This window comes from Heteronotia binoei, chromosome 21 (assembly GCF_032191835.1).
Source record: "Heteronotia binoei isolate CCM8104 ecotype False Entrance Well chromosome 21, APGP_CSIRO_Hbin_v1, whole genome shotgun sequence".
NCBI lineage: Eukaryota > Metazoa > Chordata > Lepidosauria > Squamata > Gekkonidae > Heteronotia > Heteronotia binoei.
Window position 1 is genome coordinate 112,642,127 of NC_083243.1, and position 25,977 is coordinate 112,668,103.

The window sequence follows — 25,977 nt, forward strand, 5'->3', positions numbered from 1 at the left end:
TATAACGCCATACTGTTATGTGAATTTTAATACTTTGTAATTGTTTTAACCGTGTTTTATAATTATAACTGATGTAATGTGTGTTTTATGTTGTGAGCCGCCCTGAGCCTGCTCCGGTGGGGAGGGCGGGATAGAAATAAAAAATTATTATTATTATATGAGCTGAGGGAGAAGGGGTTTATATAAATTGCTGTATATGCTGAAATAGTACCATTGCTCTAAATTTTATTTGTGGAAATGCTTGTCAAAGACACAGCCAGAACCAGAGCTGATTCTAGTTTTTTTTTTAAAAAAAAGATTTTATCCTTGATGGACCACCTCTTCCCACACTGTTCAGCCCACATAAGATCTTCCTCAGAATCTTCCTCTCTATTCCCCTGCCCTCTGGAGTGAGTTGGTAGGAAACCAGCAATAGGGCTTTTACAGCAGTGGCATCTCACTTGAGGAATTCCTTTGAGATTAGTGCCTACATTGCTTTTAGGCACCAGGCTACAATGCTTCTTTTCACTTAAGCTTTTAATTAAGGGTTTGATTTTAAACACCATTTTTATAGTTAAGCCTGTTTGGGGTTTTTTAATGTTTTGATTGGATTTTTAATTCTGGGTTTAATTAATGTTTATAGTATTTGACATTTTTATTATTTTTATTGTGTAAACTGCCCTGGGCAGATCCATTCTTTGGAGAGACAGCATAGAAATTTTCTAAATAAATAAAATTTTAGTTATTTAAATTTATTGTTTCAAGGTGCCTCATATATATTCACATCAAAATTTCAAGTCCTTAAAATTCACTAGCTCCCTTCTGGTGATCTTGACTGAGAAGGACAACTAGAACGCTAACCATTTCCTTGCATCCTAAAGGGCAGTCAACTACCCAGCTGTCATTCAATGTGTATGAACCAAACAGATCTGTGGAGTAGAATGGCATATCATACTACCTGTTCTACTGATAGATGTTTAACTGCGGAAGAAAGCCCTCATGAATATGAAAATTCCTGTACCTTTATGACATAAGAATCTCATCAATTCATTCTTTCTACAGGCATGATTCCTAAATCTTGGTACTTGAGGCCAGGATGTAAAACACTCCTGGCTCCAGCTTTTAACAAACAAAGCCATTTAAAAAGACAATGGAGCATGCCCTGCTCAGACCAATGCTAATTTGCTTTGGCAAACTGCCATTTGTTGTGTGTAAGTGAACCTTCTTTGAATTCAAGAGAAGCAGAAAACAAACATAATCAATAAACAGTCCTACCATTTATTTACTTACAAAATGCATATCCCCTGTTTTTGTCTTTACAAGGGCCACCAAGAGGGCTAATAATTTAAACCATACATGATAAAATTACATTATAAAACCATTATAATAAAATATACATTTATAAGACCCTAATAATAAAACATATATAAACGTACATAATTTTAAAAAATTAAGAGTTTAAAATAGAGTTACAATGCATACAAAACAAAAACATTGGTTAGAAAGGTTAGAGCATTGAGGGAATGTCAAACAAAACAAAAAAGTCTTTACCCACTGGTGGAATATGGCAACAGAAGAGGACAGATGAATCAGGCAAAATAGCAGTCCCCCAGCAGCACCTTCTGAAACTTACCCTTCATGTAGGCTTGAAACCACCCATGGGATGGTGCCTCCCAATACAGATCTAAGTAACCAGGAAGGGCAAAGCTCATAAAGGCAGAATACCTCAAACTTCCAAGGATCCTGTCCACATCCTCGGACTGAATAAACTGAAAGGTATCCTACACAACTGGACAAGGTGGCACCCTGGCACTATCCAACCCTGTCACTGTTCACATGGAGTCCAAATGTGAGAGATTTTATCTGCAAAGTACTGAGCAAAACAAGTACTCCTCACTAAAAATCCCTCTCCACAACTGTTATGTGAGGAATGCAAACAGAATGTCACAAGAGCGGCATGCCCACAATATTTGCGGGGGAGGTCTCATCTCCCACACACACTTTCTTCCTTGGCTCCCCTGTAGCTGCCAGACCCACTGATTCCGCCCCCCCTGCCCATTCTTGGTGGCTTGTTTGAAGTTGCTCCAGATGGGCTCACCAAACCTTCCCCCCCCCTTTCCTCTCACGGTTACTTGTCTGGAACTGCTCTGGACAAGCTCAGTGAGACTTCCGTCTCCCCTTCCTTCTCTCAGCAGGTCTTCAGGAGCCGGTCAGGTGGGTTCACTGAGGTTTCCTTGCTTCCTTTCACCCTCTCTCAGCAGCTTATCTGGAACTGCTCTGTGCAAGCTCGCTGAAGCCCCTATATAAATTAATTAACCAAGATTCACTTATTTAATTTTTGCTCTTTCTTACTGGCAGCTTATCTTTTTCAGTTGCCAACTTTACACAGACTGAGATGTATCACTAGTTTGACTTGGCATGGCAACTCCATATGATCAGAATGATTTGTCCCACTAATCTCTTTTCTTGATATTCAAAATGACAAGTCCAACAAGGAAGAAAAAAAAATCTGACTTCAAATTCTCTGCAATGTGTGGCCCAAAGAAGTGTAAAAATTGTATCTGGCTAAAAAGACTTTTCCTTTTCTCCTAGAATGACAGTGTAATGTACTGAGTTCGAAGCATGAGGATGCTCAGGAGATAGTGAATTCAGCTCTTTATTCAGCATAGCAAGGTAGAAAAACTAAGCTGCTCACAGGGCCAAGGGTCCTGCTTATAAGCATGCAAATGACCCCTCCCCTAAACCCAACACACATAACTATAGGTGCACGGCTGGCCTACAGCTCCTTGATTGGCCTCCACCCAGAATCCAGGTGGCTATTGCCATGGAGCCTCAAGTTCAGTCAAGTCACTGGTTGCCCCTAAGGCAACTAAGGAAACTATGTTTCAGTTCCAATATGTAACAGACAGAAAAGGCAATTCACCACAGGGCTGCAGTGCAGGAGTGTACAAGCTAAGATAAAGTCCATAATGGATGTGGTACATAGCACATGCTTCCATCTCGACCCAGAAAAAAAATGGCAATGCTTGCAGAAGAATAAACAAGAAGAAGAAGATTACAATGGCTGAGGAAGGACAAGTTATGGTGCATATGCTTCCATGCCTACTCAAGCAGTCATCAGGTACATCAAGATAGTTTCAGAGGGCAGCCATGTTGGTCTGCAGTGGAATAGTTAGATTTTAATTCAGTAGTATATTGTCACCCTGCTTATTTAATTTATATGCAGAGTATATCATGTGGAATGCTGGCCTGGATGAAGCAGAAACCGGAATTAAGATTGCTGGGAAAAACATCAACAACTTCAGATATGCAGATGACACCACTCTAATTGCAGAAAGTGAGCAGGACCTAAAGAACCTCTTGTTGAGAGTGAAAGAGGAGAGCACAAAAGTAGGCTTGAAATTCAACATCAGAAAAACTAAGATCATGGCATCTGGCCCCATCACACCTTGGCAAATAGAAGGGGAAGACATGGAAGTCATGACAGACTTCACATTCCTGGGGTCCAAGATCACTGAAGATGAAATTAAAAGACATTTGCTCCTTGGGAGGATAGCTATGGCAAACCTAGGCAGTATAATAAAAAGTAGACATCACCCTGCCAACAAAAGTCCGTATAGTCAAAGCGATGGTATTCCCAGTAGTAATGTATGGCTGTGAGAGTTGGACCATAACGAAGGCCAAGTGCAGAAGAATAAATGCTTTTGAGCTGAGTCCCTTAGACTGCAAGAAGTTAAAATCAGTCAGTCCTAAGGGAAATCAACCCTGACTGTTCCCTGGAAGGTCAGATGCTGAAGCTAAAGCTCAAATACTTTGGCCACCAAATGAGAAGGGAGCACTCCCTGGAGAAGACCCTGATGCTGGAAAAGACAGAAGGCAAAAGAAGAAGGAGAGGGCAAAAGATGAGATGGCTGGACAGCGTTACTGATGTAACTAACATGAATTTGAGCAGACTTCAGAGGATGGTAGAAGACAGGAATGCCTGGCATGACTTTGTCCATGGGATCGCAAAGAATCGGACTCGACTGTGCAACTGAACAACCACCCCCCCCCCCCAAAAAAAAAGTATCTTAGTGACTTTCAAGAGCCAGATTCCATCATCAGAGGAAGTGAGCTTGATATCTGACAAATCTTGTTGGTCTGCAAGGTGCTACTGGACTTAAATCTAGCAGGTATATCAAGAATCAACCATATATTTTAACTGGAACATAGGGGCCATATTACTGCAGCAAATCCATCTTGATTATCTGTCCCCAAATTAGATCCAGGTGGCTAGCTGTGGGTGTAAATTAGCATTGCAACAAAGATATTTACATACAGGGCTCTTTTTCTAGCAGGAGCAACTCTGCCTATTAGGCCACGCCCCCTGATGTAGCCAATCCTCCTGGAGCTTACAGTAGGCCCTGTACTAAGAGCCCTCTAAGCTCTTGGAGGATTGGCTACATCAGGGAGGGTGTGGCCTAATATGCAGAGGAGCTCCTGCTAGAAATAGAGCCCTGTTTGCATATTTGTACATCAAAAACCACAAGGTGTGCAAGGAGGAAGCTCTTTAACACAACCTGATTCAGACTATTGTTGCTTTACTGGTGTAACTTTTAAATATGATGGCCATAATGGAAAAAAGGCATAAATTAATGCAGCTGGTCACTGGGTGTCACTGCTGATTTACAGACCCATTTCTGAAAACATGCAGAACTGGCAGAAAACAAAGTGCCCGCCCCGCCCCCCCAGTAAAGGGACAGGGGCTGATAATCAGAAATGCCTGGATATTTGGTCCAGCTTTAATTTGTGTTCCTGTCATGTCAGGCAGTAAGCTCAGATGATGTGCCATACTTTGAAACTGCACCATCTGCTGCTTGTTAGCTGACAAAAGCAGCAAACTACCATTTCTCTAAGTAGCTGTTGCTCATTAGCTGACAAAAGCCACGTTCAATGCTCACATATTATTAGATTATTTTCCACAGAAGATCACATTTGTGAGCGAAGGGGGAGAAAATAAACCGTACACAGAGTACAAAGGGAAATTAAATGGCAGCACAAGTCAACTCCCAATAAATCTGAGAATCACTGTTAAATATAAGTATCCTTTGAGGCCAGAGACCTGGAAAACAACTCCTGCTGTTCCAAAGTTATTATTTCTGAACAGCAAACAACTAAAGCAGCTTTATAATATTCAGAAAAAAGTAACTTTTTAAAACTTTCCCCCTTAATATTATATTTGTTTCTTCCTACTCCTTTTCTTACTTATGTTTGCATGTGACAAATTCTCATTGATAGACTGACAGTTCTGGAGAGTGGCCCTCATCCAAAGTTCCCTTTTACTACAGGTAGATGAAGCTTATATGAGAAGATAAAATGCATCAGCAGCGCGTCCAGAATGGACTTCGAAACCAGAGAACAGTCTTGTCCTGTTCACACATTTTATCCCAGTTTTTGTTTGAGATTCCATATGTGTAAAAAGTAATCTCAGCTTCCATTTTAGAAAAATAATAGAAAAGCCTTCTAGGTCAAGAATCTCCCCTCCTCCTCCCAGTGTTCTCATTAAATGCAAAATCAAATAGTAGGGTTATATATTTTTGATGACTGTGTTGGCTAGTAGTAGCTACATCAGTCACTGTTTGAAATAGTAAGGAAATTCTCTATTTCCAAAGATGCACAGCAGATGCTGGGCTATCCTACATCTGAATGAAGAAGCAGGATGCTACCAATAAACATTTCTCTTTTGGGTATTTTCTTATTTGTGTGTGTGCGTGCACCTGGAAGGCATGGTGACATCTGGCATGAGGACATTCAGAGAACTGTCTCTGCCTCCCGCTACTAGTATTCCAAGGAGGTCTCCCATCCAATTACTTTCCAGGGTCGGCTCTGCTTAGCTTCTGAGATCTGATGAGATTGGATTTGCTTGGGCTATCCGGGTTAGGGCAAAAGCAAACATTTCTATGCCAACTTTCTACCCAATTCCAGATCCTCAAGGCAGTGGACATTAAAGCACTTCAAACATTAAAAAGCAATTAAAATGCAGTATTTAAAACAATTAAATAAGATATATAATCACATAAAAACACACAAACAGGGGGTAGGGCTAATAAGAATCTCCCTGGGGAGGGAGTGCCATGACCAAGAAAGCCCTTTCTCAGGTTGCCGTCTATCTAGCCTCAGATGACAGGGTAACCAAAGCAGGGCCTCTGACAATTAAGAGAGTGGCCAGGTAGGGTGATATGAGAGCAAGTAGTTCTTCAAATATATCAGCCCTAAATCATATAGTGCTTTAAAGGTCAATACCAGTGCCTTGAATTGGACCCAGAAGCAAATTGGGAGCCAATGTAAGTGAAACAAGACTGAAGACATATGTTCCCAATAACCCACTACAATAAACACTGTGACTAAAGCTTCTGGACAGTCTTCAAGGGCAGCCCCACGTACAGCACATTGCAGTAATCAAAACTAGATGTTATCAAGGCATGCATCACAGTGGCAAGATCTTTCTTGCCAAGGAACTAGCTGATGCTGGTGAAATATACTCCTGGCCACCAATGCTGCCTGTTTATCCAACAGAAGGCCAGCAGAACCCTTAAACTATGAGCCTGCTACTTTGGGGAAGGTAATCCTGATCCAGAAAAGGAGACATCCCAGATTCTGTAGCAAATCTTGCCCCAACCAGAATTTCCTCTGTTTGTTGGGGTTAAGTTTCAGTTTGTTAGCGCTCATCCATCCAAAGTTACACACATTAACCTGCATGTTGGAAAACATTTCATGAATACCAGGCTGTCTCTCTCTCTGTCTCTCTCACACACACAAATAAAAGCTATTGTAAACCTGGTGACTGTGAATAATGAACTCGATAGTGACTGCTATTCTGGACGAATTCTTTCAGAGTAAAAGGCTGCAGCTTAGAGAAACAATGCTTTGGTCTAGATCAGGGGTGGCCAAACTGTGACTCAGGAGCCACATGTGGCTCTTTCACACATATTGTGTAACTCTCAAAGCCCCCACCTCCCCATTGACCAGCTTGGAGAAGGCATTTCTCTCTTTAAACCGTTTCACCAAGCCAAGCCAGGTGGCAGCTTGGAGAATGCATTTAAAGTGAAAGTTGCTTTCTTCCTCTCCTTCCCTCCCGCTCCTTCCTTCCTTCCTTCCTTCCTTCCTTCCTTCCTTCCTTCCTTCCTTCCTTCCTTCCCAAACATCTGACATTCATGTCTTGTGACTCTCAAACATCTGATGCTTATTCTATATGGCTATTAAGCAAGCTTGGCCACCCCAGATCTAGATAATCATTTCCTGGAAACAACTGTGCAAGTTCAAAAAGCTATACAGACACCATGCCCTAGGAAGGAGAGAAAATGTGGCTTATTTATGTTTAGATCTGTACTCCCTCCTATTCCAAGCTGAATAGAGCAATATTTAAATGGTTCCAAGTTGATCTTCCATTCAGACCCAAAACTGGTGTTATGTCAAGCATCTTCAGACCATCCTCTGGACGAACCCCAGAAAGAAGAAGACTGTAGATTTATACCCAGAGATTTATACTCAGAGCAGCTTACAATCTCCTATATCTTCTCCCCCCACAACACACACCCTATGAGGTGGGTGGGGCTGAGAGGGCTCTCACAGCAGCTGCCCTTTCAAGGACAACTCCTGCAATAGTTATGGCTATTCCATAGTTATGGCTAACCCAAGGCCATTCCAGCAGCTGTAAGCGGAGGAGTAGGGAATCAAATCCGGTTCTCCCAGATAAGAGTCTGCATACTTAACCACTACACCAAACTGCATACTTAATACTACACCAAACAGAAATGTCTGTTAGTGTATCTTTAATATATCTTGCACTATGCTAATTCACCATGTAGATGAAACCATAGCATGTTAAATAATTTACTAAGAAAATATTACTTTATTTATACTGTCAGTGGGTTTGGACATGCGAGTCTTAGATTGAAACCCTTCATCAGCTATGCGTATCACAGAGTTCTTACAAAAACAAAATGAGAACTGTAAAGTTCTCTGTGTTACGAAAGGCTGACAAAAACTAAATATTGACTAGCTTTTATCACTGAATGCTATTAAAAGTGATAAAAGTGATTTCAGAAGCTCTTAGATAAGCTGATTTCTTCATCTTTCCAGTGAAGCAATATACTAGGGCATGGACTGAGACCACGGTTGATTTTTCTTGTTCTAGTAACAAGCAAGAAGAATATGATGATGTTGACTATTCCGGGCCTCTCAGCATCTTTCATACCATAACAGTGCAATCCTTAGCAGAGTTATTCCAGTCTAAACCCACTGAAATCAATGGTCTTAGACTGTGGGAACCTTTCTTAGGATTGCACTGTTAATCATCAAACCTTACTGGACCACCTATGTAATGTGATGGAGAGGAATGGGACCCCATGTTTAAGCTATGTTCAAGTATTTCCTCTCTTCAAAGTAGTTAGAAATGGAGTTGGGTGACTCTGTACCCTATAGAAGTTAGCTTGTCATCATTACTATTTAATATTTTTAGAAGACACTCAGGATTTTCCACAGAGAATAGTTACTGTGGATAATAATAATTTCAAGCTATAATTTTCTTTTATATCAGAAGCCTGTGCAGTAGTGCAGGTCCTGAGCTAGTGCCCAAAGGTATTAATGGGTGGAATGAGGCCATTATAGTAAAACTTAACTCAGACAAGATCCAAGTAGTTATGGTAGCTGTTCCTTGTAACCAATGGATTATCAACACAGTTATTATGAATATAATCACACTCTCCCTGTATAACCAAGCCCATAGTGGGACTACCCCTGAATCTGGCACTGATTTGAAAAAAGAGGGAGGAAAGTGAGGAGGAAACAGGGACAGCCATAGTACTTTTTATCTGTGTTTGATATGCTAATCCCCGCCTGACCAGAGACTTTGCAGTAATCAAACATGCTGATAACCTTGACAACTGATTGTTTCAAATCAGTGTTTATGGGATTATCCTTAAAGATTATTCAGAAACTTTAAATACTGCAAAATTCTTCAGGTTACCAGAATTCAGAGGCAGTACATAGGCAACATATAATATTCAGTCAATAACACTGATGGTTGCACAATATTCAAGATGTAATTCTTACCTTTAAAGCCATACGTGGTCTAGGTCCTAGTCAAGAATATCTAAGGAAAATGTTCCTCCCACAAGAATCTTACTGCCAATGAAGAAGTATGCATGAGTCTGTGATCCAGTGATCAAAAATTTAAATCCCCACTTTCCTCCCCCTAAGATATTCTCAGAAGTGGCAGCTGCACTATGGAAGAAGAGTAGGTTTTTACACCCCCCTTTTCTTTAATGTAAGGAATTGCAAAGCAGCTTACCATAGCCTTCCCTTCCTTGCAAAGTAGGTGGGGCTAAAAGAGAGTTCTGAGAGAACCATGACTGGCCCAAGGTCACCCAGCAGGCTTTGTGTGGAGGAGAGGGGATTTAAACTTGGGTTTCCAGATCAGAGTCTGCCACTCATAACCACTATTCAAATGAAAAAAAGGGGAACACAGTAGTGAAAAGCCTAAGAAACGACTACAAAGAAACTTCAATATTGCTACAAAATCATGCAAAAATATTTTTACAATATCAACAACGCATAACAAACTAATAACAAGTACCAAAAGTCCAAAAGGTTCAGTTATAAACAATGTCCTTGAAATGTGGCAAAAAATCCTCCTCCAGGTATTTAGCTGGTAATAGATATAATCTGATGTATAGAAGCCTCCTGAGATATACAATGTGATTTCTGGATGTCTTGGCACATTTCAGAGCATAGCCCTTCGTCAGGCATTCCACTTAAGGATAATTCTATTGGTCTAATTATTCACACATACAAGAAAATGTTTGATATTATTTTATGTTCACTGATGAAGTCATAGATAATTCAGTTGGCAGATGATATTAGTTGTTGCATACCATAATCAACCTCTACTAGTTTACTTTTCTGTAATTAAGTTTATTTTGGTGTAAATAAAAGCAAAAATTTTTTTAAAAATGTTTCTTTTTGGGGTCCCGATTAATACATTCTCATAGCCATCCAGCTTCACAAAATTCAAGTTTGGGAAGCTACTTGCATTTGAATTTTGTGAAGCTGGATGGCTGTGAGAATGTATTAATCGGGACCCCGAAAAGGAACATTTTCTTGTATGTGTGTGAATAATTAGGCCAATAGAATTATCCTTAAGTGGAATAAGACTGCCTGACGAAGGGCTACGCTCTGAAATGCGCCAAGACATCCAGAAATCACATTGTATATCTCAGGTGGCTTCTATACATCAGATTATACCTATTACCAGCAAAATACCTGGAGGAGGATTTTCTGCCACATTTCAAGGACATTGTTTATAACTGAGCCTTTTGGACTTTTGATACTTGTTATTAGTTTGTTATGGGTTGTTGATATTGTAAAAATATTTTTGAATGATCTTGTAACTCATAACCACTATAGCATGTTCTATCCCAGTTGGAAACTGGAGCCCAATCATTCTTTAATTTTATATAATGTTTACAAGATATTTGGGATTTGTTGTGCTTGCTAGAATTTTGATTTTATTCAATTTTCAATAAGCCACAAAACCCTGCTGATTTATAGTGGAAAGGCAGAGTATAAAAGAAATAAAAAACCTACAACCCTCAAGAGTTACTTGCAATTCAAGCTCTATCAGTGCTGCTTCTTTTGCTTCCTCTGAGCTCACCTGTCAACTACAGGCCTGAGCAGGAAATGAATCACCTGCTCCTAGGTTCTTTTTCCTCTGTCAGTTTAAATTTATTCATGAGACCAGTTAAGGTAGCAGACAGAGGTATGGGAAGATGAAAGAACAGGATGATTATCTCCACTTGGGTGAAATAAAAATGACCTATCTAAAATATTTTAATAATCTAATCCAGCTAGGAGAAAAAAGAACAGTTTCTGCAGTCACATCAATTGACAATCTTAACCCAAACCAACTAAAGAAAATAGTTTTACGAACTGTGGTTTTGCAGCTATTTAAATTTTATTGGCAGTTATTCTATTCATTACCACCGGAATCTTGCTGGATCCAGCTTATTCTCAAAGATGAAAGAACAGCCTGAATTCCATATGTGGTCACTGAATAGCTATTGCTCATTTATAAGCAAAACATAAGTCCTTTCTAAGCAATGCTTCATTAACCCTATAAATAGCATGCAACAAGGCGAATGACAAAACTGTTATGGAAAGAAAACCTCTCTCCACTTTATTCACACATACACACAATTTTATTCAATTAAACTTGCATTCTGTGGACGGAAAGAATGTTATATTACACCTAATCTTGGCAAAATTGAGCATATCAGGAACCATAACTGCAATCCCAGACAGCTAATTTAAGATACAATTGCAACCAAAAAGGAAACACAGTACATTCTTCATTGATCAGCCTTCATAAACAATATGCATGCTCAATGGATTTGGTGTTTTAAAGAATTTGATCTTCTTTGCAGAGTGGCAATATGATAAAGATGCTCCAATCATTCATTCTTAATTTTCTCAGTTTACTACAAATGCACTGTTTACTATATTTTGCACTTTATAACCTCACACAAAAGCATTGGTTCAAACTAAATAAAATTTTTTAGCAATCTGATTTAATTAATGCACTTGTACATAAATGGAAAACCCACTATGCAAAAAGAAAACTTAAAGCAATCATATGGCCATCAAGAATCCTTTTTTTAAAAAGTTTTAAACTTTTATTAAATCAAATTAAGCATACATAGCTTAAAGATATCACTTATAAATTCATCAATAAGCTGTACAAAACTCAAACTCAGTACAAAACCTCTTTGGGACCGAGAGAACCAGTCTGGTGTAGTGGTTAAGTGTGCGGACTCTTATCTGGGAGAACTGGGTTCAATTCCCCACTCCTACACTTGCACTTGCTGGCATGGCCTTGGGTCAGCCATAGCTCTAGCAGAGGTTGTCCTTGAAAGGGCAGCTGCTGTGAGAGTCCTATCAGCCCCACCCACCTCACAGAGTGTCTGTTGTGGGGAAGGGAGATAAAGGAGATTGTGAGCCGTTCTGAGACTCTTTCGGAGTGGAGGGCGGGATATAAATCCAATGTCATCTTCTTCTTCTGTAACAAGGCCCTGTACGCAAACTAGAACTTTACATTAACAGAGAAAAACACCTTTAGAGTCAATAATACATGTTTTAGCTTAACCTTAATAAAAGATATTGTACTTTGATGGTACTTTACAATAAGTTATTGTGGCATTTTCCATGAACTCAAAAAAACAGAACCATCTTTCAACAAAATTATTATTATAGTGCAGAGTGTCATATTGTTTAATTTGTGAGGCTAATTTGTCAGAAACCAACACATCCCAGACTTTCAAGAACCAACTAGATATATTAAATTTTACAGAGTTCTTCCAATTAGAGGCAATGACAAACTTAACTGTTAAAAAAGGTAAATTCACAAGTTTCTTTTTATTTTGAGATATTTTTAAAGCAGACCAGTCATTTAGTAGTATTAAGTCTGGTTTTCTTGGAATAGATATATTAAGAATATTATCAATGTTTTGTAATATATGTTCCCAAAAATCTTGGACTATAGGACAGTTTCACCAGCAGTGCTTAAGTGTACCTGCTTGCCCACAGCCTTTCCAGCAAGAGGGGTCCAATTTCTGTTTTGCATAAAAAAGACTTAAGGTTGTGAGATACCATCTAGTCCAAATTTTAAACTGAAGAAGTCTAAAGTTCAGAGCCAGGAAAATGTATATAGAGCTCGACCAAATGTTTTGCCATTGCTCATCACTAAAGCTTCTTGCACAATCCTTACTCCAAGCATTTTGATGTGAGGAGATTTTCTGCCACAACTTATCATTAATTGCTTTATAAATCACTGAAACAATCCCTTTCTGTGGCTGGAGATTTTTTTGATGGTATTTTCAAAGGCTGTCAAAGGCCTATTCAGCTGTGTATTTAAATTATTTGTTTTAAACAGGTGGTGTAGTTGATGTAGTTGTATCCAAGGAATAAGTGAGTTAAGTTTCTGGGCAATTTAGTCTTCAGAAAACAAATGACCTGCTTTGCAAATATCCGCGAGTCTAAAAACTTCTTTTTTACGCCAAATCACAAAATTTGTATTATGCCTACCAGCTGGAAACCATACTTGACCTAAAAACGATGCCACAGGTGAGACCTTAGGAGTCAAAGTCGGTCTGTGTTTATCCCAAATTTTCAATGTAGAGTTAATAAAAGGATTGCTCAACATTGAAGGGTTCCTATCAGTTGCTTTATTCCATATAGTCTCCCACAGGGAATCCGGTAAGGCGCAGTGTCTTTCAATTTAGACCCACACCTTTTCTAAGTGCGGGGATGCATAATAAATAATATTTTTTAGTTGGGCAGCCAAATAATATGATTTCAGATTGGATAAAGCCAGCCCTCCCAATGAAGTAGGTCTGGTTAACAAACCAAAATTTATTCAGAGTTTTTTGTTTGACCACAGGTATTTTGTCAGCATATTTTGCCATTCTTGAAGTGTCTTTTCCGGAATAAAGTTAGGAATATTTCGGAATAAGGACAAAAATTTAGGTAAAATAAAGGATTTAATTTGTTGTGACTTTTTAATCAATGAGGATTGGAATCTGTTCCATTCCAACAAACTAACCTGAGTTGCTTTCACCATAGGAATATAATTAACTTTAAATAAGTCTGGCAAGTGCACTGGAATATAAATACCTAAGTATTTCATTGTTTTGGACACCCATTTAAAAGCATACTGAGCTTTAAGTTGTTCTACTTCTGCTTTGGAGATGAAAATGGGGAATACCTCAGATTTAGAAAAGTTTATTGTGAAACCGGACACTTTACTAAAATTGTCGACCCTGTTCAATAGTTGCTTTAAAGACTGACCGGGGTTTGAACAATATATGAGGGCATCGTCTGCAAATAAGCTTAGCTCATGCGTTACATCCCACTGTGATCCCAGATAAAAGAGGGTCTGATCTAATTATATGTGCCAGTGGTTCTAGAGAAACTGCAAAAAGGATGGGGGATAGTGGGCAGCCCTGCCTGATCCCCCTGTGAAGAGTAAAAACATCAGATCTGAAATTGTTCACCTTAAGTTGTGTCTTGGGTACTATATATAATGCTGCTACGATTTTAAGGAAATTGGGCCCAAAGCCCATGATCTCTAAAACTGATTTCAAATACTGTATTTCTACTTTATCAAACGCTTTCTCTGTGTCTAACGATAACATAACTGAATTGATTTTATTCGTTTGGCAAAAGTGAACTAAATTGAGGGCCCTTCTTATATTGTCTGAAATGGACCTATTAGGCATAAAGCCCGATTGATCTGGGTGTATATAAAAGGATATAATTTTATTGAGTCTGTTAGCTGTTAGTGCAGTAAAAAAATTTAAGTCGTGATTCAGGATTGCTATAGGACGATTAGATGCAGGATCCAATTTATCTTTTCCAACTTTATGAAGCAAGATCATTCTAGCCTCATACCATGAATTTGGAATTTTCCCTTCCTCCAGAATATGTTAGTAATGGGCTATAAAAGTAGGGGTAAAAACTATTTATATACTTCAACAGCAAACCATCCAAGCCTGTGGCCTTATTTGATTTTAAGCCCATTATTGCCTCTTTAACTTCAAAAGGAGTGATTGGTGCATCCAAAGCTGAATAATGGTCTTTAGATAGTTTACTATTAAAATTTATTTCCTTGAGATAAGCCACAATGTCTTGTGAGTTTGGGTTATTTGAAGAGTATAAATTTTGGTAAAATTCTTGGAAGATTTGAGTGACCCCTTTCAAGGTATTAATAGTTTCTCCAGTTGAAGAGTGTAAAGCATGTACCAATGTGGACACCCTTTTTTGCTCCATTCTATGCTTCAGTAGTTTAACAGATTTGGGAGTTTTAATTAAATATTTCTAGTTAAGGTAACATAAATTATTTTGGATCCCTGAAGTTTCTAAAGCTTCCCGTTTTTTCCTTTCAATATTCAATTTTTTAAGTAATTTGTTTCCCTCAAATTTCATGTGTTTTATTTCCATCTTTTTAATAGAAGCTCTCAGTTCCAAAATTAATGCTTGTCTTTCTTTTATACAGAAAGACAAAAGCGATAACAGTTTACCTCTCAAAACAGTCTTAAATGAGTCCCGCACCATGTCTTTGGAGACACCACATTCCATGTTAAACTTAAAGTATTCTTGTATTTGTTTAGCTATGTCTTCACAAATACTATCTTGTTGCAATAATAAAGGATTAAATGACCACTCAAAACCTTTGCCATCTGATTGTTGTAAATCTAGCCTAGCGGTTACCCATGCACAGTCCAATATGGTTCTTTCACCAAGATCTGCATCAAATACCTTGCCTAATAAAGAGGGAGAAACAAGAAGGTAGTCAATACGTGAGTATGTACCATGTACAACCGAATAAAACGTATAGGATTTCGAGGTAGGATTTAGTTGTCTCCAAACATCTGAAATTATAAGTGTCCATTATTTTTTAAGAGCATTTGAAGAAGAGAGATCATATTTTACTAAATTATTTTTATATGTATGGTCCATAGTTGGGTCTAAAATGAGATTTAAGTCACATCCCATAATGACTTCTCCTGTTTGAAACTCAAAGAGTTTCTTAAATGTCTCTTCTATGAACTCTATTTGTTGAGAATTAGGTGCATAAATGGATGCTATGGTTACTGGTTGCCTCTCTAGATCACCTGAGATGAAAAGAAAACACCCTCTAGGATCTACAAGCTCTTTTTTGAAATGAAATAGCACATTTTTTGCTATTAAAATTGCCACCCCCCTGGCCTTGGAAGACCTGGGTGCCTGATATTGCTGAGAGAACCACTTATTTTTCAGGATATAAATCTGCTTCTTCTTTTTTTTTTATGCGTTTTCTGTAGGCACATTACACTTATTCGCTCTTTGTATGCCAAATTAGCAACCCTGCGATTCTTGATGGGGTTACCCAAGCCCCGGCAATTCCATGTACATATTTTTAATGCTGCGGTCATTTTCGCTCTGAAACTGGTTACAAACAATTATTTTTTTCAAAATTGTACCACCATTCTAGTCTGTTAAACCAAACTCAGGTAAACACAAAAACCTGTAAAACCCAAAACTATTTAAAACCTCCTTAGTCCCTGAGGAATCATTTCCAATAAAACCCCTTTTTAGGGAACTATTACAGGGGGGGAAACTCGTACCCCCTGGCCAGAAACTTCCACAATCATAAACAACTTGGGGGGTGTAAAAAGGTTGGTTAGACACGCATTAGAAACAGCTCTTTTCCCCCGAGCCATTACTTGAGTAGCAGATGAGCACACAAAGTTTAAATCTGTATTAAATACATCAAATAGATTATAGAACGCATTTACCTATAATAAACCATATAGTGGTTAATGTATTTTTCCCTGTGTTGCAACGATTTTCATAAAACCAGTAAACTGTTGTGTATATCAAACCAATAGTATTCAAACACTATAATTGCTTAAGGCAAAACAATTCATTTAAAACCCAACTAACATGCCTTTACTTCTGTGCAAATTTTTAAAGTGATTAATTCATTGAAATATAGTCAACACTCGATTTTCTAAAAATTGTAACACATGTAAAAACCCTCAAACCTGAGACTTGATTGACATTGATTAGATTTACTTGAAATTGATTTGAAAATTCAATATTAACTATAGGAAATACAAAACTATGAAACCCTTTATGTTATTCTAAAAAACTGAATACTAGTCAGAACCGCAGGTAATCCAAAAAATTTGATTATGATATATATTTATTTATTTATTTATTTATTTATTTATCTGGGATTTATATCCCGCCCTTCCCACTGAGTGGCTCAGGGCGGCTTACAACATATATAAAACTAACATAAAAATATAAAATTACACTTTAAAATTAACATTTCATAATATATAATTAAAATCAACATTTGTTATAACTATACATCATTAAAACAGACAGCGGTCGTGGAGCTACACTCTATTCAGCTTCAGATACAAATTCAGTATACAGTATACAGTAGTCAGTAGTCAGTATACAGGACCGTTAGTTGTGGGCCAGCCAGAAGAGGACTGTCTTACAGGCCCTGCGGAATTGGGTGAGATCCCGCAGGGCCCTTACCTCCTCCGGCAGCTGGTTCCACCAAAATGGAGCCATTACAGAGAAGGCCCGGTCCCTTGTGATCTTCAAGCGGGCTTCCTTTGGCCCGGGGACAACCAAAAGATTTTGAGATCCCGATCTCAGTGCTCTCTGGGGAACATGCGGGGAGAGATGGTCCCTCAGGTAGGCAGGTCCTAGACCATATAGGGCTTTAAAGGTAATAACCAGCACCTTGTACCGAACTCGGTAGGATATTGGCAGCCAGTGCAGCGCCCGAAGTCCCGGCTGAATGTGCTCCCACCTTGGGAGCCCCAATAACAACCGGGCGGCGGCGTTCTGCACCAGCTGCAATTTCCGGGTTCGACACAGGGGCAGCCCCATGTAGAAGGCATTGCAGTAGTCCAGCCTCGAGGTGACCGTAGCATGGATCACCGTTGCTAGATCGTCGCTTTCCAGGAAGGGAGCCAGCTGTCTAGCCCGCCTAAGATGGAAGAATGCGGACTTGGCAGTGGCTGCTATCTGGGCCTCCATAGTTAAGGAAGGCTCCAGAAGTACCCCCAGGCTCTTGACCCTGTGCGCCGCCATCAGCGGCGCACCGTCAAAAACCGGAAGGGGTATTCCCCCCCCCCCCGGGGCCACGACGGCCCAAGCAAATGACCTCTGTCTTCGCTGGATTTAGCCTCAGCCCACTCTGTTTGAGCCACCCAGCCACAGCCTGTAGCGCCCGGTCCAGATTTTGTGGGGCGGAGACCGGCCGGCCGTCCATAAGCAGATAAAGCTGGGTGTCATCAGCATACTGGTGACAACCCAGCCCGTACCTTCGGGCAATCTGGGCGAGGGGACGCATGTAGATGTTAAATAACATCGGGGAAAGAACCGCACCCTGAGGCCCCCCCGCAATCAAGTGAGTGCCTCTGGGACAGCTCATCTCCAATCGCGACCCTCTGTCCCCGACCTTCAAGGAAAGAGGAAAGCCATTGCAAGGCCAACCCCTGAATCCCCGCGTCGGCGAGGCGGCGGGCAAGTAACTGATGGTCGACCGTATCGAACGCTGCCGATAGGTCCAACAACATCAGTACCGCCGAGCCGCCCCGATCCAGATGCCGTTGCAGGTCATCTACTAAGGCGACCAGCACCGTCTCCGTCCCATGGCCCGGGCGAAAGCCGGACTGAAGAGGATCAAGGACGGAAGCGTCATCCAGGAAGGTCTGTAACTGCATCGCCACTGCCCTCTCAATAAGTTTGCCCAAATAGGGCAAATTCGAAACCGGCCGATAGTGAGCCAATTGGGCCGGATCTAGAGATTTTTTTTTAAGAGGGGGCGGACCACCGCTTCTTTAAGCTGTGTTGGAAATTGCCCTTCCGCGAGGGATCTATTTATGATATCCCGTACAGGATATCTAAGCTCCCTCTGGCAAGATTTAATAAGCCAGGAGGGGCACGGGTCCAATTTACAAGTTGTTGGGCGTGCAGATAAGAGGATCCTGTCAACTTCCTCCAAACTGAGAGGAGGAAGTTGACTGGATATCCTTTAAAAACTTAAACACATTTACAGTCTTATCTATTTTCTATGTATAATCCAACACACTCAACCTTTCTTCCACACATACAGTGCATTCCTAACCACGTCATACTTTCACCCTTTCACTGCCTCTTACACTATACACTTATTCCTTCCACTCATTCATTCTCTATCGTACATACATTCATAGTCACCCAGTACTTTTACAGTCACACAAACAATCGCGTCGCTCCGCCATGACCTTCCCGCCACATTGGATACAGTGCAAGAACTCAAGGCTCCATGCCTGTCTTCTGGTTCAGTTCTGGATTACTTTGACACACTTAGCCTGGGGGAAGTTGACGGAATTCTCTCTACTGTACGCCCAACAACTTGTGATCTGGACCCATGCCTCTCTTGGCTGATTAAATCTTGCCAGAGGGAACTTAGATGTCCTATACGGGACATTGTAAATAGATCCCTCTCAGAGGGGCATTTTCCAACACCTCTTAAAGAGGCTATGGTCCGCCCTCTCTTGAAAAAGAGTACAGCAGATCTGGCCGAATTGGCAAATTATCGACCGGTCTCAAATTTACCATTTTGGGGTAAAATTATTGAGAGGGCAGTAGCGTCACAGTTGCAGGGTTTTCTGGATGATGCTTCCATCTTAGATCCTTACCAGTCCGGCTTCCGCCTGGGTCATGGGATGGAGACAGTGCTGGTCACTTTGGTAGATGACCTCCAGCGGCATCTGGACTGAGGTGGCGTGGTGGTGCTGATGTTGTTAGATCTGTCAGCTGCGTTCGACATGGTCGAACATCAGTTACTGACCCACCGGCTTGCCGACGCAGGGATCAGGGGGTTGGCCTTACAGTGGCTTTCCTCCTTCCTTGATGGACGGGGACAAAGGGTGGGAATTGAGGGAGAGCTGTCCCAGAGGCACTCTCTAGATTGTGGGATGCCACAAGGGGCAGTCCTCTCTCTGATGTTATTTAACATCTACATGCGCCCCCTTGCTCAGATCGCCCAGAGGCATGGGCTTAGGTGTCACCAATATGCAGATGATACCCAGCTCTATCTACTAATTAACAGTCAGCCTGACTGCGTCCCACAAAATCTGGACCTAGCTTTGCAAGCCGTGGCAGGTTGGCTCAGGCTGAGTAGGTTGAAGCTGAATCCAATGAAGACAGAGGTCCTTTGCTTGGGTCGTGGCACTCCAGGGAGAGAAATCCCCCTCCCAGTTTTTGATGGCGTGTCACTGAAAGTGGCACACAGAGTCAAAAGCTTGGGGGTTCTACTGGAGCCTTCATTGTTAATGGAGGCCCAGATAGCGGCCACTGCCAAATCCGCGTTTTTTCATCTGAGACGGGAGAGGCAGTTGGCCCCCTTCCTGGAGCGTCATGACTTAGCAGCGGTGATCCATGCAACGGTCACCTCGAGACTGGATTACTATAATGCCCTCTACATGGGGCTGCCTTTGTGCCAAACCCGGAAGCTGCAGCTGGTGCAGAATGCCACGGCTAGGCTGCTATTAGGGCTCCCAAAGTGGGAGCACATACAGCCGGGGCTGCGCGAGCTGAACTGGCTGCCAGTTGTATATCAGGTCCGTTACAAATTGCTGGTTATTACCTTTAAAGCCCTATATGGTCGAGGGCCTGTCTACCTTAGGGACCGTCTCTCCCCATATGAGCCCCAGACAGTACTGAGGTCAGCGGAAAAAAACTTGTTGACAATCCCTGGGCCGAAGGAGGCCAAATTGAAAACCACACGAGAACGGGCCTTTTCACTGGTAGCTCCACACTTGTGGAATCAACTTCCAGATGAAGTGCGGGCCCTGCGGAGTCTTGATCAATTCCGCAGGGCCTGCAAGACCACTCTTTTTAAGACGGCCTTCGCCTAAGTATGGAGTTAAGTTAGATCCGCTGTCGACGTTTCCGCCACTAAATTTACTGAAGGTTTGAGATGTAGCACCATAAATCTTAATTTTAATGGTTTTATTAATGTATTATTTATTGAATATGAATGTTTTGTTGTACATTGTATATTGTTGTATATTGATTTACATGTTGTGAGCTGCCCTGAGCCTGCTTCGGCGGGGAGGGCAGGATACAAATAAAATGTATTATTATTATTATTATCTTTCACTCATCATCTATCTTTCCAATAACAGTCAATCACCCACAGCCCGCCTTGCACCTACAGACCTAACTTCTAACCAAACTTATTTCCTCCCTTTCATATCTTCTAGCGCTACATAACTTTCTTCCATCTCTCCCAGAACTTATCTGTGAAGACTCTATTCAGGACATTATACTATACAGGCAAAAATGTCATTAGTAATGATTTTTAAGGCACTAATGTTAGTGGCTAAACAGTTGCCCGTAAAGATTTATGCCTCTTGAATGCTCTGGCTTGTTAGTCAGTTTCGGTCTTCACCAGATTCCTCTGGCGCCAAAAGCTCTTCTTCTTCTCTTGGAGTAAGCTTAATGTTTAAAGCGTTAAGCATTGCTTTGGTGTAGTGGTTAAGCATTGCTTTGGTGTAGTGGTTTGGTGTAGTGGTTAAGTGTGTGGACTCTTATCTGGGAGAACCGGGTTTGATTCCCCACTCCTCCACTTGCACCTGCTAGCATGGCCTTGGGTCAGCCATAGCTCTGGCAGAGGTTGTCCTTGAAAGGGCAGCTGCTGTGAGAGCCCTCTCCAGCCCCACCCACCTCACAGGGTGTCTGTTGTGGGGGAGGAAGGTAAAGGAGATTGTGAGCCGCTCTGAGACTCTTCGGAGTGGAGGGCGGGATATAAATCCAGTATCTTCTTCTTCTTCTTCTTGCTTTCCCCATCATTCTGTCATTGGCTTGGAACGTGTTCCCCACTCTCTGAACAACAATGTCTAAAACAGGGTTCCATCTGAATTTTATTTTGTGGTCTAGTAATTTGTCAACTATTGGTTTTAAGAGGCATCTCTTTGCAATGGCTTCCTGTGATAAATCCAAAAGCAAAATAACACGTCTTCCACTTACGAAAAGATCACTGTGGCGTGCCTCCTTCAAAATGGTGCCCCTCATTGCAGACTACAATGTCCCTGGACTACAATGTCCCTGGAACGGCCCCTTCTTACAGATGCCAAGGAACCGAGTCTATACGCATTGGCCACCATTAGATTAGCTTCACTCAAAGAGTCAAAAGATTTTTCCAACCAAGTTCTTATAAAACTGAATGTTGTCTTATTCTTCTCTGCCCCCTCCGGGACCCTCCTGGCTTTCAAATTAAAAGAGCGCCAATGTGCTTCCATGACGCTCATGCGATCATTGTTTTTCAAAAGATTGCAGGACCTTAATTTCTTCTTGCATTGTTAAAGCAAGTTCTGAGTTATTTTCTGCTAGTTTGGCGGTTTCTTTCAGCTCCACGGCTGGCGAGTCTAGCTTTGAAGTAATCGGGGCACATTGCTCAGCCACTGAAGCTTGGAAAAATGTGCAAAAGCCTCCCCTTAGGTCTAGTAGGTCCTTTCTATTGCAGGGGAACTCGGGGAGTTTTCACCAGGCGCCATAGTAGATTGCGGCTGCCCATGCTTGCTAACGGCTCTATTGGATTAATTAGACGTAAAATAGTGCTTTACTGTTTCTGTCGATTTCCTCTTTGATTTAGCTGCTTTTCTTTGAGTTCTCATATTTTTCGTACCAGGACTTCCATCTGCTGTGATTTAACAATGATTTTTCAGGGAAAGATGAGCGGAGCTCGGTCAGCACACGTCTGCCCTCATCAAGAGATGCCTCGCCTCCCAAGAATCCTTTTTGCAGGTGTTGTGAGTATATGCATTTGTGCAAACCATTAGTAAAGTGTGTGTGTGTGGGGGGGGGGGGTTGCAAATCCAATTCCAGAATTAATTCTTAGTAATTCTCCAAGTTGAAGTAGACGATTGGGCAGATTAGAATGAGGAAGAGAATTAGCCCATAAAGCAATAAAAACATCCACCCATTCCAACGCTACTTGTGGGGAACTATTCTCAGCTTTTTAAACTCACAGTAAGCATGAGCAAGTCAAAATCACTGATTCTAACCAAAGACTCTGGTAAATTTGGGCCTTACCTGGATTTGTGGAAGTTCTCAGGCAGATGGTGTGAGCCTGCTGCAGGCTGAAACAACCACAGCAAGCCCCCATAGGAAGCCCTGCCTATGAGTCAATGAGGAAGAGTTTGGTAAACCACAGTACAAGGAGATGTGGAGGGGAGACTCCCTGGGCCAGTCACTTCTGCTATGCAGCCCAGAGAGAAGGTTGAGGCTGTGCTGCTTGGCCACACCCACAGGCAATCCCAATATGAGGCTGGCATCATCCCCACTCTGTTCAGGGTCAGAGACGAGGCCCTCTAAGGAAGCAGGAGATGGAGAGGTACAGCAAGGTGAGGCCAGGGCTGGGAACCCAACTGCATCTGTTGTTCATTCCCATAAGGACCACAGGGGACTTCAGGAGATCCCAGGGCTGTCCCACACAGAGGAAAAATTTTAAAAGGCACGAGGCAGGGCAGCCAAAGAGGAACAGCCAGACTTCTCCTGTGGCACTGTAGGAGAGGAGTGAAGCTAGAAAGGGGGCCAGGGCTGAGTTCAAATCCCCACCACAGGTCTAATGCTTTGCTGCTGCCCAGCACAAAAGGATACTTAGGGCTGCACCCACCCCAGGCTACACAGGTGGAATCTGTTATCTATCTTGAATTATGCATGTTAGGATAAAATGAGAATTATATGTATGTTACACTGAATTTCTTAAAGATAAGGCAGGATACCATTATGATAACTATAGAAATGATAATGCAACCTAGTTGAAGGTGGATGTTGTTGCTCTGATTCACTACTGAATGCCACTGAAAATGCAGGTGATATTACACCGGTAAGTCTTACTATTAAGAATATGGAAGGAAGTACAGGATACTTACGGCATTCCTTTTCATCACTTTCGTCAAAGCAGTCTGGCAGCCCATCACATTGCCAGGCTCCTGGGATGCAGCGTCCATTGCTGCACATGAAGTTTCCAGGGATATTGCATTCATTTGTGAAATTATTCCAAGGCAAAAGTTGGCTTTCTGTAACAAGAACAGATAATGCATATTGTATTTACACATGCTCAAACTGTTCTTACATATGAAGTGATACTACCAGGAAAGCAAGTATAAGTATACAAGCAGCTAACAATTAATGGAAAATTCACACCCACAAAAGTGTCAGTTTGGCTTGGATCAACCTGTTAAAGAGGTTCCTTTCCCACTTACTCCTCCTCTTCCCTACACCACCTCAAATGCTGTTTCTGAGAACATGGATACTGAACTGGGAGGCTGCCGTTTAAGGAAAAATCTGTGGAAATCACAGACTGCTGTTGCATGTGTAAAGATATCTTCCATTCACACAAAGGCTACTTGAGACACAACCCAATTTTTCCTTGCACTTCTACAAGTAACTGTATTGGACTGTATTCCAAACACACTGCAACATTCAAGCGCACTTCAGCAACATCACTAGGGCAGACTACTGAACTTGCATCAGACAATCAAAAGTTCAGGTCAGCTCTCAGCCAGAAAGTGACCACTAGGTCACTTTCTGCCCAACATACACATCCTGCCTGACTATATCACAGGTCTGCTAATGAACGATGGTAATTCTTCAGTGGGATAACCTTTCATTCTTGGAAGAAGTGCAGGATACAGGTATGATAAATGCATAAAATCAAAGATGTTTAATATTATGATTTAGACTTTTTTTCTCTCAAAAAAACCCCTCAAATTCAAAATCATTTTTGTCAAGAATCCAAATATAACTCAGCATGACTTATAGACAAAATGAGCTACTAGATAAGAAAAGAGAGAGAGGAAAAATTCCTTTCATCTAGAAAAATTATGAACTGGAGATAAAAATGATTTTCCTGAACTGGCACCATCGTCACTGCTGGCTCTCCTGTCCTTTGCCATACTTCATCTAGAAGACACACAATTTCACCTATAAGACTCTGTTTTAGGGATTAGTTCACATTCTGCGCCAGTTCCTGGGCAATTTGCAGTATACAAAGGAAAGGAAAGCTACAGAAGAATATCTGGAACTCTGCTGCTCTCAACTGCCACTACCTTAAATGGTTTGATGTTAAAGATGTTGCAATGCTTAGTTTTAAAACAAATGAACAGAAATCAACACATTTTACATTTTCTTATAGAACTGAGAGATCCATCCTAACACAAAAAAAGACTGATTGAAGTCTCAGATCGATTTTGCACTCAGCTTACCCCGCTTCTTTGTGCAGCATCCTTTGGATTTCCCACTATCTGCTCTAGAGCTGCAGCAAACATCGCGGTTTTCATGGGGCAAATGGAAACTGGTTTTTAGTGGTTTCCTTTTGCTGAGCAAAAACCACAATGTTTCCTGCAGCTCCAGAGCAGATAGTGGGAAATCTGAAGGACGCTGCACAGAGAAGAGGAACATGACAATGGGGTAAGCTGAGTGCAAAATCGGTCCCAGAGTCAAGACTTGTAGAGAGCCACTTTCTACAAGCCTTGGCCTGAATATCCTAGGGATAGGTCACCTGAGGAAGCAGGGTATCTAGGTCAAGACATACAAATAAAGAACCCGAAATATATGCCAAGTAATATGTACTTTGGAGCCAATAAAACTGAAAGAAATGTAAATTACCACATCATCTTTGCAGCAACAGTGAATTTTGTAGCATAATAAAACTTGAATATACAAGAGAATAATCAGGCTGCTGTTTGATTTCTTCTTAAAATGTGAACTGTTACTTCCTTGCTGAGACTGAATATATGCTTTTCACCCAGTTCTTCCACCATGGTTCATGACTCTCTCCCTACACATCTTGGCATATTCTCTATGAATTCATTGGAAAACCCTATGTGACCTCCATTAACCTCTCTTTTTTTGTAAACCAGTTCACACTACAATTTTGCAAAGTACTCATATTTAAGGCCATTTAATGCTATTAACTTCAACAGAACTAAATCTGCTTACATACAAATATTTCCATTTATGTGAGCTGTAAGAGTATGTTTGCACTACCCAGTTCTTCAGCAGAAAGAGGAAGCACATCTGGTAAACTTCTGAGGAGTCCTTCATTTGTACATATACTTGTTTGGAAGGCTCTAGACAATGTCAGAACCCTTCGCAAACCAGGGGGTATAGTCCTTTGGGACAGGGCAACATTCCTTGTGATCTCTCCAAACATTAAACAGATCATCATACTGAAAGGATTCCTTCTTCAACAAGCACCTCCTTTTCTGCAATGAGAACCAAGAAATGGGGCACTAATAATTGAGCTGTATTCATCTGTATATGTAGAAAATGCATGATTGAATCTCCCTTTCAGTCTACTTCATAACTTTTTGGTTGAGAGGCATGACAGTTGACCAA

General features: G+C 41.1%; 1 protein-coding gene across 3 annotated transcripts in view; it reads right to left on the minus strand.

The window, feature by feature from the left end:
• Nucleotides 1-25,977, minus strand: part of LDLRAD3 (low density lipoprotein receptor class A domain containing 3) — a 277,401-nt gene that overhangs the window by 145,131 nt on the left and 106,293 nt on the right. For all 3 annotated transcript variants that reach the window (XM_060261850.1, XM_060261849.1, XM_060261848.1), the window contains exon 2: nt 23,508-23,654. In XM_060261850.1, coding sequence (XP_060117833.1) covers nt 23,508-23,654 — 147 coding nt within the window. The remainder of the gene's footprint in view (nt 1-23,507; nt 23,655-25,977) is intronic.